Source organism: Moschus berezovskii, chromosome 2 (assembly GCF_049115385.1).
Source record: "Moschus berezovskii isolate FMDL1 chromosome 2, NW_MosBer_1.0, whole genome shotgun sequence".
In the NCBI taxonomy this organism is placed as follows: domain Eukaryota; kingdom Metazoa; phylum Chordata; class Mammalia; order Artiodactyla; family Moschidae; genus Moschus; species Moschus berezovskii.
The window spans coordinates 60,345,848-60,363,107 of record NC_142461.1 but is presented as its reverse complement, the minus strand read 5'-3'; the positions used below and the strand labels follow the sequence as shown (position 1 = coordinate 60,363,107).

Sequence of the window (17,260 nt, the reverse complement as noted above, 5' to 3'; positions counted from 1 at the left end):
CCATATAGGATTTGTTGCAAAGGATCTAAATCTGAGAAGTTGTGTTTTGTTTTGTCTTATCAACCATCTTTAATTCACACTAGGATACTCTATATGTTCAAAGTTATCAGGATATATAGGACTTTCAAACAATTTTAATAGAGAAAGAGTTGTAGGTCCCAGACCTACTGCTTGTGAAGAGAAAACAAGAGAGTCAAAATAAGGGTCTTTTAATGTGAGATAGACTTTGTCACAGATCAAAATTTTTATATGTTTGTTTCACTGCAGAAAATAGAACACACCCCAGTAAGTCCAAATGGCAGAGAAACTGTCTAATGGCTTTTCATTAGAGAATATTCTATCCAGAGCACTTAGCTGCACAGTCTACTGCTCTGATGTACTAGAGGCATCAAACCCAGGGTGGAATTTTCAGGAGTAAAAAATGAGTCTTTGCGCAACTGAACAGAATCCAGAAGATGGGAGAGGGAATCTTCAGACAGATCTCAACCTGGCAGCAGGGACCTGCAAAACGATTATAAGCAAGAAAGACAGAAGGAGAAAACCAATCACCGGAAACAGGACAGAATCTCTAGGCCAAAAGACACATGATGAGCAAAGATCCGGAAATCAAACAGATGCTACAGAAATGCTTTCAGTGGAGGCAGATGGCTTGCTGGAGAGACAATTTCAGGTCATTCCATTGAATCCTTACATACAAGTAATAGTGTTCAGCATCCTCAACCACCTTACATTTTCCAGTAGTTAGACACCAGGCATTCCAGAATTACTAATTATGAAACAATTCCTTCTAATCAGTCATTAATTTCCTATATTTAGAAGAATGTTGGGACTGACTTGTTCTTTCTATAGCTGAACATAGGATGAAATTTTAATGGCATAGCCTTTGATCCACAACCATCATGGATATTATTGGATGGTTATTTAACATTGCCTTTATTTAAATTAAATAAATCCTCCTAGAGCTGTGGTCCACATCATCTCACTTATTCTTTTAGAATTTATCTCAATTAATATTTTTTAAAGAAACCTTCCCAAAGCCAACCAACTGCCCCATTATCTAGTCTTCTGCTCTTTTCTTTTGTAGCTTTGGCCTAAGTATGTATTAGTTTGCTAGGACTATCATAACAAAATACCATGCATTAGAAGACCTATTGGGCTTCCTCAGTTGCTCAGTAGTAAACAATCTGCCTACAAAGCAGGAGATGCCGGTTCGATCCCCAGGTTGGGAAGATCCCCTGAAGGAGGAAATGGTAACACACTCCAGTATTCTCGCCAGGAAAATCCCATGGATAGAGCAGCCCGATGGGTCCCAGTCCGTAGAATCACAAAGTCCGACTCACTCTGTAGGAGACCTATCAGAAATTTCCTTTCTTCCAGTTCTTGAGGCTAGAAGTTTAAGGTGTGGTCAGGGCTATTTTCTCCCTGTGTCCTCACATACTCTTCTCTCTCCATGCCCATCTATGTCCTAATGCCCTCCTCTTGTGAGGACACAAGTCATATTGGCTATGGGCCTACTCATAAGACTTCATTTTACCTTTATTACTTCTTTCAGAGTATTATCTCTAAAGACTCATTCTCAGGGATGGGGAGAGGGCTAAGACTTCAACATATGGATTTGGTGGAGGGCACAATTCAGCCCAATAGAAGGTGTATTATCAGACATAGAGACCAGATTGTGATTGCAAAGAGTGATGAGGGGTGGGGGAGGGATGGATTGGGAATTTGGGATTAGCAGATGCAAACTATTGCACAGTAAATTCTCAGTATGAACCTTCAAACTGTCAACTTTCAAAGATGAGAATAGTATGCCAATTATCATACTGTACTACTGTACTTTTCAAGGTACTATACTGTAAGATTAAAATTGTTTTCTTTATTTTTCTGTTTGTTTTATATGTTATTTGTATTTTAAAGTATTATAAACCTATTATAGTACAGGACTATATAGCCAATTGTGTTATGTTGGTACCTCGGGTTACTTTGACTTATAAACAAATTTGACTTATGAATGTGCTCTCAAAACAGAACTCATTCATATGTACGGGACTTACTTGTATGTAGAATGGATCAACAGTGTCCCACTATGTAGCACAGGGAACTCTATTCAGAGTCCTGTGATAAACCATAATGGAAAAAGAATATGAAAAGAATGTGGATAACTGAATCACCCTAACCCTAACCCTAATAGCAGAAATTAACACAATATTTTAAATCACCTATACTTCAATAAGATAATTTATAAAAAATAATATATATTAATCATGTGTACATGCATGCGTGTGTGCAGTTGTATCCAACTCTTTACAACCCTATGGACTGTAGCCCGCCTGGCTCCTCTGTCTATAGAATTCTTTAGGAAAGAATACTGGAGTGGGTTGCCATTTCCTACTCCAAAGATCTTCCTGACTTAGGGATCAAACCTGCATCCCCTGTGTCTCCTGCATTGGCAGGTGGATTCTTTACCACTGAGCCACATGGGAAGGCTGTATTAATCATATGTTTCTATAATTGCTTGCTCAATGTTCTTGTCACCGTGGAATGTAAGGATTCATGGGAACAGCAGCACTGCCTGCCTTGCTCACCACTATTTGCCCAAGGCCTAGTCTAACATCTTGTTTAAAACAGGCCTTCAGTAATTATTTATCTTATGTATAAGCAAGCACCTGAATAAATGAACTACTAGAAACGACCTCCAAAACATTTCTGAAGGGTCTCATTTTAACAGTGGAAAAAGAGTTCACAATGGTTTTTAGCCAACATCCATGTTGCAACAGTTCTATGAGGCACCATGTGTCAAGCCCAGGAATGAGCTATACTCAGGGGAGATACTAATTAGATAGAGGCCAGTGGGGCTCCCAGAGGTGGGAGATGGCAGGGAGAGCTGTGTCATGAAGGATGAAAGTGTTCACCCTATTGATACTTATACCAGATGGTTGTAATCTGCAGCCCTGGAGTTTGCAGAGTGTTCCCCAATATTGCCCTTTTTCATAGAATCTATTTATATATCATCACCATCTGTACATCAAGTAAACATGATGACTTTATGAACCTCATCCTCTGCTTCAATTAAGTTGTCATTAATGCCTGTGTTTTAGCTAAGATAATGTTGAGAAAATCCCACTGGTGAGGGCAAACAAATATTAGTAGATAGCCACAGGGCCATGACTGTCTCAACAAGCTGTCTGACAGAGCACATAGTTCAAGTTTCAGAAGACAAGCATATGATGAGTCACTCCACTTTATGTGAACTGAGAAATGCCATTGCCTTAGCTTCAAGATATCAGGCAGAGGTTGGGAATATTTACTAAAGGAGTGATCTTGTGGACCTCCATAGCTTTTTAAGGTCTTAATGACAGAAACATTTTATTTCTTAGCTTACTCTACATTCTTCTTCAGCTTGCTCAAAGGGGAAACAGGGAACTAGATTTGCCTAATAGGGAAATAATCTCATAGTCAAAACTGTTGTCATTTCCTTTAGCCTTTCGTGTTTTCTACTTTAATAATTCTCTCATATAATTCACTTTGCCTCCACCTGTTACTGAATGCATGTTCCTGTGTCTGATGCACAAGGAGGCCAAACAATACCAAAATGTTGGAGTTTGGAGCAGAGAAAGGTTTACTGTAGGCCCAAACAAGGAGAACAGGTGGCTCGTGTCCCACAAAGCTTCAAACTCCTGAAAAAATTTCAGCTTTTTTTTTTTTTAAGGCCAAGTGAAAGAGGGGCATGGTTCATTGTTACAAACTTCTTGGTGTCAGAATCCATTGCTTTTGCAGCTAGCCACATAGGCCAGGTCATGATGTTCCTATAAACCTCCACCAGCACAGTTGTTATTCTCTGTGCTACAACTTTTTTCTCTGTGAATGGAAAGGTATCACGCCTTAAAGGTCAGAATCGAGACTGGACCATCATGTATATTTCAGGCTATAGGCAATATTCTTAACTTGAAGTATAAGCAATAGAATACAAAGGTTAAAGTAAAAGAAGCAAATCTAGTATGGAGTCAGATTTTTTCTTCCCTATTACACAGTTTATTCAGGAAGCTTTTGTAGCATCTGTGCTCTGCTGGTACTGTACTCAATTCTGAGGATGGAGGGCTGCTGCTGCTAAGTCGCTTCAGTAGTGTCCGACTCTATGCGACCCCATAGATGGCAGCCCACCAGGCTCCCTGGTCCCTGGGATTCCCCAGGCAAGAACACTGGAGTGGGTTGCCATTTCCTTCTCCACTGCATGAAAGCAAAAAGTGAAAGTGAAGTCGCTCAGCCATGTCTGACTCTTCGCAACCCCACGGATTGCAGCCTATCAGGCTCCTCCGTCCATGGGATTTTCCAGGCAAGAGTACTGGAGTGGGTTGCCATTGCCTTCTCCAGAGGATGGAGGGATTGGCCTCCAAAAGCTCACAGGTTCTGTTGAAAGGGACAGTATAGAGCACTGATAATGCAATAGGACAGATTCTTAGGACACAGTAGGATCATAAGAGTAGAGGGACCAGGAAGGCTGAGAAAGTGAAGGCTTCCTAGAGGCAAGGAAAACACAGCTCGATTTTTAAGAATGAATAGAATTTCATTAAACAAATAAGGAAGGGAAGGATGTGCTAATGAGCGGAGAGAAATAGGAGGAGATCTGGATGTCTAAGATTCCACAGGTGACTTAGTCACAGATACAAAAAAGCACAGGCAAAATATGAAGCATAATTTTGGTCAGGGACACCAAAGTTTGGCTGTCTTCTAAAGGTGACAGGGAGGAACTCCTCCCCCTGATAGGGAGGAGCTGTATTTGGCTGTGGAGCTGACCTTCATTTTTATTGTGTAGACTTTGGAACCAAACATTCAAGTCTATCCTAGAGAAACTGTATCTTCACCATCAACTATGAACACATTGCAGTTTTTATCTGACTCCAGTGTATGTCAAACCCAGCTGTTCTCCTTCCAGATGCTGACCAAAGCTTCTGAGGATCCAGGTTATCTTAACATATAAGCCAGCCTTTCACAACTAGGAAAGGTTTAACCTATGATTTATGGTCCAGATGCCAGGAGGGCCCAGCTGCTGACACTTGACAGTGGAGATTCAGCTAGTCTGACACTCAATCAATCAAGTAACGTTTGGAGACGGCAGGATGTTGCTCTGTTGATACCAAGGGGAATACCAAATTGCCATGCAGACTCTGACCCCCAGGAACTTTGAATACCATCAAGGAGATAACACTTACAGAGATGGATTGTTAATTAATGGTACAAGGCAGTAAATAATATGAACTAAATGAATAGATCAGACAGTGGCTATTTTTAGAATCCAAAAGGAGAAATCTCTATGTACAGCTCTAGCCTAGGAAAACTTGCTTTTATCATTTCCCGGTGTATTAACTTACTGTTTCAACCATTCAGTTCTTTTTATCCGTCCTGTACTATGCTGCTGCTGCTGCTAAGTCGCTTCAGTCTTGTCCAACTCTGTGCTAGATGACTGCAATAGGAAGTTAAAGAAAAAAAAAAACAAACAAACACACAAACTTCCTGCTCCTAGAGTTAAGGAGAGGAAGTACTAGGGCAAAAACTGGGCATTGGAGGATAGTGAGGTGAATTTGAATAGTCAGAGAGCTGAGAGAATAGCATACAAGTGAGGTGGAGGGTGGGGGGAAGCACCAGTTAGCTTAGTGCATTCACTAGGAGCATAATGAATACAATAGCCCAGCTAGAGTAAGAAATTTGTGTAGGCATACTGAGAAATGAGATGGCAAAGACAGATGGGGACCAGATTACAGAGGCATCAAGTTATCAAGATAAGTATTTGACTTTCATTCTCTGGGCTCTATTGACACACTGGAGGGATTTTTTTCTGTAAGTTTTAATAATAACCTTGCTCTTCCAATAGTTCAATCTAGCAAGTTGTCCTGTACCAGAAAGAGATCAGAGGCTGGGTTTCAGGAACCCATCAGAAAGATTCCCAGCTCCCTGATTGGGGATGGAATCAAAGTTGGAGAGGAGATTTGAAGAAATATGTGAATTTAAGTCACCATATGAAGGAAAGGGTTAATAGAATTTGATAATTGATGGATAAATGGTATTCAAGAAGAAGAGGGCAGAGGAACTAAATTGTGGCATAATGGTGCTAATAATTAGAATATGCTCTTTTATGATGTGATTGGCATTTTAAGACTGCCTTATTCAATTATTTAGATATTCCCCACTTTGTTCTCTCAAAAACTGAAATTACCTTTGAATTGTTAAGTAAAGGTTGGTATGAAAGGATTTGGGAAAACAGCTGAATTGAGTTTTCTGGGGAAGATAAAGCCTAGAAACTTCTAAGTCAAGCCAGGTAGTTGTGAATCTGTTTTACAGATGAAGAAGTTGAGAGAGATTAAGAAATTTGTCTAAACTGTTAGAAATTATAAGTGTCAGGGCCTTGAGCAAGGGGTCACAGGTGAATAAAGGCAGTGGGGATATCTGTAATAGGTTATTTCCAGGATTGGAAGTAGAGTCTTCAGGACTATGCTCTGGTCTGGACTGTAGCTCTGTGTATCCCCATGTGGCTCTATGGCTGATGGTTAGAGATGCTGGGACAAACACCTGTCTTCAAAGGTTCTGTCTTCAATCCATAAAGAGAGACCCTGAAATCAGATGAAGGATGAAATGCAAAGACCTGTTAGGAACTGGACTGAGAATGAGAGAAGAAAGGGGAGTAAAACAGACAGAAACCGAGTGCTTGCTTTCTGAGACTCTGCAACCTCAAGTTATTCCTTGAAACCAGTGATTCTCAACCAAGGGAAATTTTCCAGTCCCATCCACCCTGACCTCCAATTCCCACATTTTCATGCAGGGAACTTCTGGCAGTGTCCGGTGATGATTTATTTTTTAAAGCAAAAACCTAAATTTATAGTCTTTCAGCATGGCCAAATAATGTGCTAAGTATATTCCCTGGTGGCTCAGACAGTAAAGAATCTGCCTGCAATTCAGGAGAACTGGGTTCAATCCTTGGTTCAGGAAGATCCCCTGGAGAAGGGAATGGCTATCCACTCCAGTATTCTTGCCTGGAGAGTTCCATGGACAGAGGAGCCTGCAGGTTGGCTACAGTCTATGGGGTTGAAAAGAGTCAGACACAACTGAGCTACTAACACACAAGAATATTCATATACATTTATCATTTTATTTTTGTAAAACTCAGGTTGGTGGTGGTATTCTTTTTTCCCTTTATTCATTTTTAATTGCAGCATAGGTGATTTACAACATTGTGTTAATTTTAGGTATACAACAAAGTTACATATAGTATACATACACACACACACACACACACACACACACACACACGTATATTCTTTTTCAGATTGTTCTCCATTATGTTACTGCAGGGTATTGAATATAGTTCCCTGTGTCTGCTATATAGCAGGTGCTTGTTGGTTGTCTTTTTATGTATCATAGTGTATATGTATGTTAGTCCATATCTCCTAGAGGAAAACATAGGCAGAACATTTTTTGACATAAATCGCAGTAATATTTTTTGGGTCCATCTCCTAGAGTGATGAAAATAAATGTAAAAATAAACAAATGGGATCTAATTAAACTTAAAAGTTTTTGTACAACAGAGGAAACCATAAACAACATGAAAAGACAACCTACAGAATGGGAGAAAATATTGTGACTGAGAAGGGGTTAATTTCTAAAATATACAAACAGCTTATATAACTCCATGTCTGGTGATGTTTTTGGTGCTGGGGATAGGGGCATCCCGGGAGTCAGGGATGCTGGTAAACATCCTATAGAAAAGCATAGTACAGGACACCACACCCCCAACAAAGAATTATCCAGTCCCAAATTTGAGAAATTCTGCTCCCTCCCAAGGCAAAACCTTACTGCTAAAAAAAAGATTCAGGCTGTCAGAATACTGCTTAGCCACCTTGAGTCTCAGTCTTAAGCGTGAACTATAAATTGTTGTAAAGGTCTCATTATAAAAAGGTATTAAAAAACACACAAGATGCTTGCTAATGATATTTAACTAGAAAAATAAAATCAAAGTAGAAAAGGTACAAGGTCAGATCTAAGGGGACATTTTGAGAAACAAAAGTTGAATTGTGCTTTAATTCAATAGAAACTTGAAGTTCCATGAAAGGACAGAACTAAAGTTTGAACTCAGTCTTGTCAAAGGGAAGGTTGCCTTGTGAGAACAGAAGTGGTGCAGTTACTTATGAAGCATTGAAACAGTTCCTTGGAAGGTTACATATGGAGATACGATATACAACTCAGCAATCCCGCTCCTACGTGCACACCTAAGAGAATTAAAGACTTAGGTCCACACAGAAATCTGTGCAGGAATGTTCATAGCGGCAGTATTCACAGTATCAGCAAAGTGCAAGTGACCCGAATGTCCATCAACTGGCAAAAGGATAAGCAAAATGTGGTCTCTCCACACTATGCAACAACATTCAGCCATATAGGTAGACAGATAGACTGATACAGATAGACGGATACAAGCTGCTACCTAGAATGCATCCTGAAAATATTATGTGAAGCAAAAGAAGCCAGTACAAAAGGGAACATAAATATTATTTCGTTTTTAGGAAATCTCTGCAGGCAAGTCCATAGAGATAGAAAGCAGATTAGTGGTTGGCACAGCTGGAGGTGGGGGATTTAAGTGATTGGAGACTGATAGCTAAGGTTACAGCATTTCTTTGGGGGCTCCAAACATTTTAAAGTTAATTGTAATGGCAGCCTAACTCTGTGATTATACTAAAAAACACTAAATTGTACTTTTTACACAGATAGATTGTATAGTCTGTGAGTTTTATCTCAATACAGCTGTTTCAAAAATATAACTAAATAAAAGCAAAGTTGAATTCCACAGCAGAAAATAGAGGTAGAGGTAATTGGCCATCAGAATGATTCCTGGAGCAAAGGAGGGTTCACTTTGGAGTGCAGAGAGCAGAAAGCACTCAGCCTGGGTGGCTGACAGCTCAGCCTGGATGCCCGACCCTGCGTTTGAACTCTGGCTCTGCCCCCACAGTAGCCATATGACCCTGGACAGCCTCTCCAATTTTGTTTAAGCATGTGTAACATGAAGGCCCTAAAACTTGGCCTCTGGGAATATTGTGCGAATTAGGAATTACATACTCAAAGTGCCTGGCTCATTGTAGATATTCAGTACTGGTAGTGTGTATTATTAGCTGTTTTTACAATTGAGCCGTGTTTCACATTCCATCTGCAAGTTCAGTTGCAAGGATGGAAAGTGTCTTTTTTTATATTTTTAAATTTTTTTATGAAGAAAATCTTCTAAACCTCTTTAACCCTCTCTGTGAGAGACCTTTTGTACCATTGCCTTAGGCTGGATTCTGGAATTAGGAAGCAGTCACTTTAAATAATGAGGGGGGAGGGGGTGGGCCTAAACAGTTTGATAGTATTAAAAAATAATTACAAACGTTGCACATGTTTTCGGGAGGAGAAGGGGACGACCGAGAATGAGATGGCTGCATGGCATCACCGACTCTGTGGACATGGGTTTGAGTGAACTCTGGGAGTTGGTGATGGACAGGGAGGCCTGGCGTGCTGTGATTCACGGGGTCGCGGAGAGTCGGACACGACTGAGTGACTGAACTGATCTGAACTGAACATAAGAAAAGAGAATCTGTGATTCTCTCATTCAAGCTAGTTCCAGTGTTTTCTCTTTGTTGTCATTTTTAACAAAATGGGAGCAATACCCTACATACTATATTTCACTTACTAGGATATCACTACCACTCTTGGAATTATGATTTTAATGATTACATTATATTTCATATTATTATTATTAATGGTAGTAAAACTTTCATTTACAATAGTGACAAAGAAGGTAAAATACTTTGGATTTAATTTGACAAGAGATGTGCAAAACCATACAAGAAAAATGTTAAAACACTCATGAAAGGCACTGAATAATACTTGGACAAATGTAAAAATATATCCCATTCTTGAATGGATAACAGCATTATAAAGATATCATTTCTCCCTTAGTTATAAATTTAATATAATCTCTGTAGTAACATTTTATTTTATGGCATTAGATGCATTGTACTAAAATTCATATAGAAAAGCAAACATTCAGTGTTGTATTCTGTATTATCAAATACAATACATCTGATTTACTTAAATTATTGCTGTTGGAAATATTAGCAGTTGTGAATTTTTGCTATCATAAATGATATTATAAACGATGCCATGAACTCTTTTCACCATAAACCTTGATTGAAGTTTTGTTATTATTTTAGGATTGATTCTTCGAAATAAAATTAGTAGAAATGAGGTATATTTTTAGGGTTTTTGATACTTATTGATATACTGCCTTCTAGAAAGAATGTATCAACCTTTGAAATTGCCTGATTCCTCTATATCCACTAAAATAAAGTATATATATATTTTCTATTCTTTGACAGTCTGAGAGATGACAAATATTATTTAATATCACTTTAAAGTTCATAAGTTTTATGTTTGTTATCATCCAACAATCATTGCAGAACCCAAGCCCCACCTTTTAAGCCTCAGCTTTTAAATCACCCCAAAGTGGCCCTAAAAACCCTTTTCTTCTATGCCCAGAGGAATTTCCCCAAGGAGGTTCCTCTCCTCAAGGGTAATGCTTTCCTGTCCCCTTCATTGAAAATTTCAATTTTTTTCAGACCTGTTTATCTCAGAGAGGTTTTTGGAGGAAAGCAACCAGATAGAATTGATTTTCCCCAATTTGTGAATAATTAATAACACTTAAACCTGTACCTTTAATAGACTCTTCTTAAAAAATAAACCTTGAACAGGCTCCAGGGGTGTTATTTTGGATCCATTAACAGAAGGATGGGGACAGAGAACCCAGGGAGAAGCAGACATTTGGAGAGAGGTCTGCCACTTCACTCGCCTTGGAATCTGTGCCCAGGTCAGCTCTTCAGAGCTGGTCTTGTTTTTCTTAGCTTCTTTCTTTCCTCTTGAAACCTCTCATGGATTACTTTTCAACCCAGGCTGCACAATTGAATCTCTGGGGATCTTTGAAACTTCCAAGGCCTGTGGCCACCCCATAATTCTGTCTTAATTAACCTGGTGTGGGGCCCAGGGACCTGTCTTTTCAAAAGCTCCCCAGGTGATCCTTTTGTGTGGTCAGCAGCAAGAACTACTGTTCGCATAATTTTCTTCTAAGAGCCAAGATTTCACACAGGCTCCCCCTGCAGGGACTAGGGACCTTGTAGGAAAAGATCAAAAGAGATCAAATCAAAAGGAAAAGCAGACCAAAAAGAAGAAAAAAAGAAAAAGAAAACAACTCACCAACCAAGCAATCCCTTATTGTAACCTGCAGCTTTTAAAGACAGATAGTGACCTGGGGAAGGGTGGTGACCCCAAGCCAGAACATGCAAGCAACAGCCCCAGCCCCAGCTCCAGTTCTGCTTCCAAATTGAGCACACCTCTTCCTCAGCGCAGTGTGTTCTGTACAGTGAGCTGATGATGTGTCTGTAATTAGATGGCACACCCCCTGACCTCTGTCTGTATCTTCTTTCCTACTGTGTCCCTAATGTTTAGCTGGGTGCTTAGAGGATATTTTTTGGTGGCTCAGATGGTAAAGAATCTGCCTGCAGTGAGGGAGACCTGGGTTGGATCCCTGGGTAGGGAAGATCCCTTGGATAAGGGAATGGCTGCCACTACCGGTATTCTTGACTGGAGTAGTCCTTGGAGAGAGGAGCCTGGCGGGCTACAGTCTGTGGAGTCTCAAAGAGTTGGACATGACAGAGCGACTTTAACTTTTCTTCACATTAGGGGCTATTTTCGCCCTATCTGTTGAGCTAGTTACTGACTCCCTTCTAGCCTAATCTATGGTTTACCTGAAATGAAATCTCATCTGTTATGCAGAGGTGCTTAAATTGGGATGCAAATGACAGTAAAAGGAGTAAAGGCCCACCACTGGCTGTGCCGCCCAATGCCCCTGACAGAAGTCAAATGTTCAGCACCAGGAAACACCTGACAGACCCTCTGCCTCATTAGCAGAATCCCTGTTGCTGGACCCCACTGGCCTTTTGGGGGGATGTAGGGCCTCCAGGCTGAGCAGATTCTGTGTTCTCCTCTCCACCCCAGGCAAATGTTCAGGGCTGCCGTGAACACTGGCTGTGAGGGAGCTGGCCCTTACATCTGGGTTATTCTGAACAGATGGAGCACAGCTGCCCCTGTGTATCACAGCTGGGCTTCCAGCCTGGTGCTGCGCTTTCCTGGGGACAGCTTCTATGGCCATCGATGGCTCAGAGGGAAGGGCTCTTTAGTAGCCATTCTGAGAAGCCCTGCAGACCTCTAGTCTGATTTTCAGTGCTTTCTCCGTAGCTGGTTTCTCAGGGACTGTCCCAGTATGCACTATAAAGAATGAGCTCCAGAAATAGCTCCTATCTGTTCCTTCCCCTCCATTTTCACAGCTGCTACTTTGCCTCAGACCCCTATCATTCTGTCCCCTGGGGCCTGTGCACGTCAGGCCTCCCCCACCCTCCGCCCTGTTCTGCTTCTGTCCTCGCTCCTCCTTGTTCCCACCATTGGCCACCAGAGTCTTTGAATGTGTGCCTCCAGCCAGGTCATCCCCATGCTGATGTTGTTCTTGTTTAGTCGCTAAGTTGTATCTGACTCTTTTGTAACCCTGTGGACTGTAGCCTGCTAAGCTTCTCTTTCCATGGGATTTCCTAGGCAAGAACACTGGAGTGGGTTGCCATTTCCTTCTCCAGGGGAATCTTCTCAGCTCAGGGATCGAACCCTCATCTCCTGCAGTGGAAGGTGGATTCTTTATCACCAAGCCACCGGATTCTAGATCAGTGCTTTCATTCCTGGTTGCACATTAGAATCATTCAAGGGACTTAAAAAAATGCAGATACCCAAAGCCCCTTGCCCAGAGATTCTGATAGAATCTTGGGTAAAGTGCCCTCCAGAATTCTTTGCCCCAGGATAATGGTGAAGCACTTCCTTAGCCTGGTACATGGGGCCCCTGGGTGACCAGACCCTCTTCCCATATAGCTTTCTGTTGTCCTCTACTACGTTTCATTCCAGACCTTAGGCTCTCTGGACCCTGGAACTCTTGAGAAATGAGAAACTCCTGTTCAGTTTTCAAAAATTCCTAAAATTGTCACCACTTTTTCTGTGAAGTATTTTTGAGACCCTTATATTGAGTTAGGTCTTTCTTTTGTATCCCTGTACTACTGATTCACCCAGAATTGCAAGCAGGGCTATTGTCTGCATGCTTCTCTAAGCCACTAGCCTGCAATTCTCCAAGGACAGTATTTTAAGCCTCTTTGCCTAAGTCTCTTCCATCTAATTGTGGATTATCCCAGATAAAGTGACTATCCACTCTCCCAAACACAGGGGCAGGGGAGCGGCATGTGCTTTATGGTTGCTGTTCTGTTCTTTTGTTTTAGCGAACATTACTGTCTACCTTGTGGTATGGACTGTCCTACAGGTCCTACTATATTAATGGATATAATTCTCCCAAGAGCCTAGAAGTACAATCATTCTCCCTATTTTGCTGGGGAGGAAAACTGAGTCAATAAGGAAAGGCAGATAACTTGGCATGTAGCAGGGCACAACCCGTATCTGTTGAGTGAAGAAATGGGTGGCTTTCTGCTCTGGTTACAAACAAATCTTTGTGACCGAACCAGGGTATTAGGACTATGTTTCTTTCAGCGAATACTTTGCACAGACTGAGCCTTAATAGATGATAAACATTTTGTAGGAGGGCTTCCCTGATGGATCAGACGGTAAAGAATCTGCCTGCCAATGCAGGAGATATGGGTACAATCCCTGGGTCAGGAAGATCCCCTCCAGAAATGGCAACCCACTCCAGTATTCTTGCCTGAAGAATTCCATGGACAGAGGAGCCTGGCATGCCACAAGCCTATGGGGTTACAGAGTCGGACACAACCGAGCAAGTAACACTAACAATTTTGTAGGGAATAGTTGAAACCCCGGAGTTGAAACTCCAGTACTCTTGCCTGGAAAATCCCATGGATGGAGGAGCCTGGTGGGCTGCAGTCCGTGGGGTCGCTAGGGGTCGGACGCGACTGAGCGACTTTACTTTCACTTTTCACTTTCACACATTGGAGAAGGAAATGGCAACCCACTCCAGTGTTCTTGCCTGGAAAATCCCAGGGACGGGGGAGCCTGGTGGGCTTCCGTCTATGGGGTCACACAGAGTCGGACACGACTGAAGTGACTTAGCAGCAGCAGCAGCAGTTGAAACCCTCGTGACCTAATCCCCAAGGCACTTTCCTCAACAAAGGAGGTTGGCAGCGTGGTATGGTGTGAATCAAAGGCATCCAGGGCAAAAGAACAAGAGAGAAATATGCCATAAATAAACACCCACTATGCCAGCAACCCACACACCCTGGGAGCTTTCCTGCCTGATCTCAGTGGATCCCTTACCAATGATACAGAGTAAGAATTATATTTACAGGAGATAAAACCAGAGCTTGGAAAGGTAGGTTGACTCAGTCAGTGTCACATAATTAGTTAAGGAAAAAGACTGGAATTAAACTAGTCTGTTACGTCCCTTTCAACAGGAGGTGCCTCTGCCTGGCATATCATTGGAAACTCAAGCTTTCCTCATTTACTTTCACCTCTAAAAGAAGTTTTATTTTACTAAAAAATATATGTGCCATGTTTAGAAAAATGTGAGAAAACTAAAATTGCTTATAATTCCACTACTCAGAGATTAAAAATCACTGGGAACATTTTGAATTTTTCATTTTTTTTAAATCTCTTGACTCTGAATTTATATATCAATGTCAATAAATGTTTTCTATAGCTTTGTAGTATATGAAGAGGTTTTGCCCTTTTTTTCAAAACAAACATAAGTGGTTAAGCAACCCCCTTTATTTTAGGCATAGATTAATTTATTTTATAGCTTAGTACATTGTGAATATTTGCTCGAAGCTCCTCCCAAACTGTCATTTCTTCTCAGTGACCCTTGGCACTTGAGATGGAAGGCCCTTCTTTGCATCGTTGCCCTTTCCCTAATGAAAACTGTACAGCACAGAAGCCATTACAATGAGTGGCACCCTCACAGTCTTTTGCATTCCATCTCACCAACTTATTGTCCAAGTCAGGGGTTACTCTTTTCCCAAGTTACCAGCAGAACCAGCTGAGATCTAGGCAACTGAAGGCCTGAGTGGAAAACAACTTATAAGTTTTAAAGGCCTTATTTCCTTTGTATTGATTAAAAGAAAGTCTTTTGGGTAGAAACTTGTTAACTGTACTATCTATTTTACTGCAAGCATGCAGGCTAAATACTATGGCTATTTGTAAGGTATCTGATAGTCCTCTTCCTAGGCTCTGAGACCTAGTGTGAAGGTATATTCTGTGGTTCAGCTCCTGTTTAAAAAAGAAAACAATAGAATTAAATGCTAAAAAGAAAAAGATGACTCCTGGGAAGCAGCAAAATGAAGAGAATGTCCACTCTAAGTATGTACATGGACCACAGCAGGCAAGGGAACTTGCCTTACTCTCTGCAAACCTGCCTGAGTCAATCATCGCTACAGTTGTCCTCCCTGTGTTTTTTGCAGGAAGGGACTTGAATGACGGCTTGTGGCATTCAGTTAGCATCAATGCCAGAAGGAACCGCATCACTCTCACACTGGATAACGATGCAGCATCCCCAGCTCAGGACACCAGCAGGATGCAGATTTATTCTGGAAATCGCTACTATTTTGGAGGTAAATTCCCCAGTTTTGAGGTTGAAAAAAGGAGGGAGGGAGAATGCAGTGGGCACTTATTTCACCACAATGATTCTGTGTCAAATTGACCATTCTCCCAATACACACACACACACACACACACACACCACATCCCTATCCTCAAGCTCAAAATAATGAGAAGCAAACTTTTCACAGCTGTACAAATTATCTAGGTCAGTGCTGAGGGAAAAAAAATATCTAGCTATAAGAGCTGGTGTTATGTAACCCATCCAAAGGAGATTTTTTGTAGCCATGCCAAACTCTGTGATCATATTCCAGAGGAGAAACTCAGTTGAAAACTCGGAGAAAGTCTACAGAGAGTCAGCAGTACCTGAAAGAGAAAAAATCCAGATATGAATGTACAACCAGCATCCTCAGCTTTCTCAGTCACTTCTCAGTTGATTTGCTTTTTAATCCCCTACCCATCCCTTCTCACATCCCTGGAGGCCATGCTTATAGAGGGGAGCTAGAGGGAAGACCTAGAAGGGCCATGAATTAATAGCTGCACAAAGAGCAGCCCCCTCCAATGGTAGGAAATTTGGTAAATATGAAAAGGCAAAGGTAATCTGGTAAGCAGGAGAAATACATAATTAGGCTTTATTTTTATAGCATATGTGTATTTTTATTTAATTTTAAGGGTATTTTTTCATTAAAAATATCCATGCCTACTTTGTCTATTGTTGGTATTATAGAAACAGTCTTTAACGAGTAATTAATCTCAGTAGCTGTCTGACCTTGAGTAACACACTCATGGTCCCTGAACTTCCTTATCCAGGATGTGGGGAAACAAAGAAGAATTGCTGGGAGAGTTTAGTGAGGTAAAGGTTAAACATACAACATCGTGCTTTCTACATTAGAATGGGCAGACTGGTTTCACCTTTTGTAAATATGGGCATCTATTGGGCCTGGTCTAAAGAGAAGTATCCTGTGAAAAGTACAGTCCTCTGAAATAGGATTTGTAAATCATTTCTCTTATACCACCGACATGGGGTTATCTTTGAAATATAAAAGGGACTTTGCACAAAGGCAGTGTACACATCGGGGTGTCCTGTGAGGGAAGCTGAGTTGAGTGATTCCTTTGTGGTTTGATTTTAGGACCCAGAGCCTCTGTCCTTCACTCCAAATTTCCATATGTGCCCAGATAACAAATTCCTTTAGAAAGGGAACATTTTCATCTTCTGTAAATGTTTTATGTCTTACATCATTTAATTCAGGCAATAACTTAATGAGGTAGATAATTTTAGCTCCATTTTACAGATAGTAACAGAAGGCAATGGCAAGCCACTCCAGTACTCTTGCCTAGAAAATCCCATGGATGGAGGAGCCTGGTAGGCTGCAGTCCGTGGGGTCGCTAAGGGTCGGACACGACTGAGCGACTTCACTTTCACTTTTCACTTTCACATATTGGAGAAGGAAATGGCAACCCACTCCAGTGTTCTTGCCTGGAGAATCCCAGGGATGGGGGAGCCTGGTGGGCTTCCGTCTATGGGGTCACAAAGAGTCAGACATGACTGAAGTGACTCAGCAGCAGCAGCAACACTGGTGTTTATGGAGATGAAATAATTTGTGTG

At 41.3% G+C, this 17,260-nt stretch overlaps 1 protein-coding gene across 2 annotated transcripts in view; it reads left to right on the top strand.

The window, feature by feature from the left end:
• The window catches only part of CNTNAP5 (contactin associated protein family member 5), a 1,080,786-nt gene that overhangs the window by 604,674 nt on the left and 458,852 nt on the right, over window positions 1-17,260 (top strand). For both annotated transcript variants that reach the window (XM_055397661.2, XM_088842198.1), the window contains exon 9: window positions 15,519-15,668. In XM_055397661.2, the coding sequence (XP_055253636.2) occupies window positions 15,519-15,668 (150 nt within the window). The remainder of the gene's footprint in view (window positions 1-15,518; window positions 15,669-17,260) is intronic.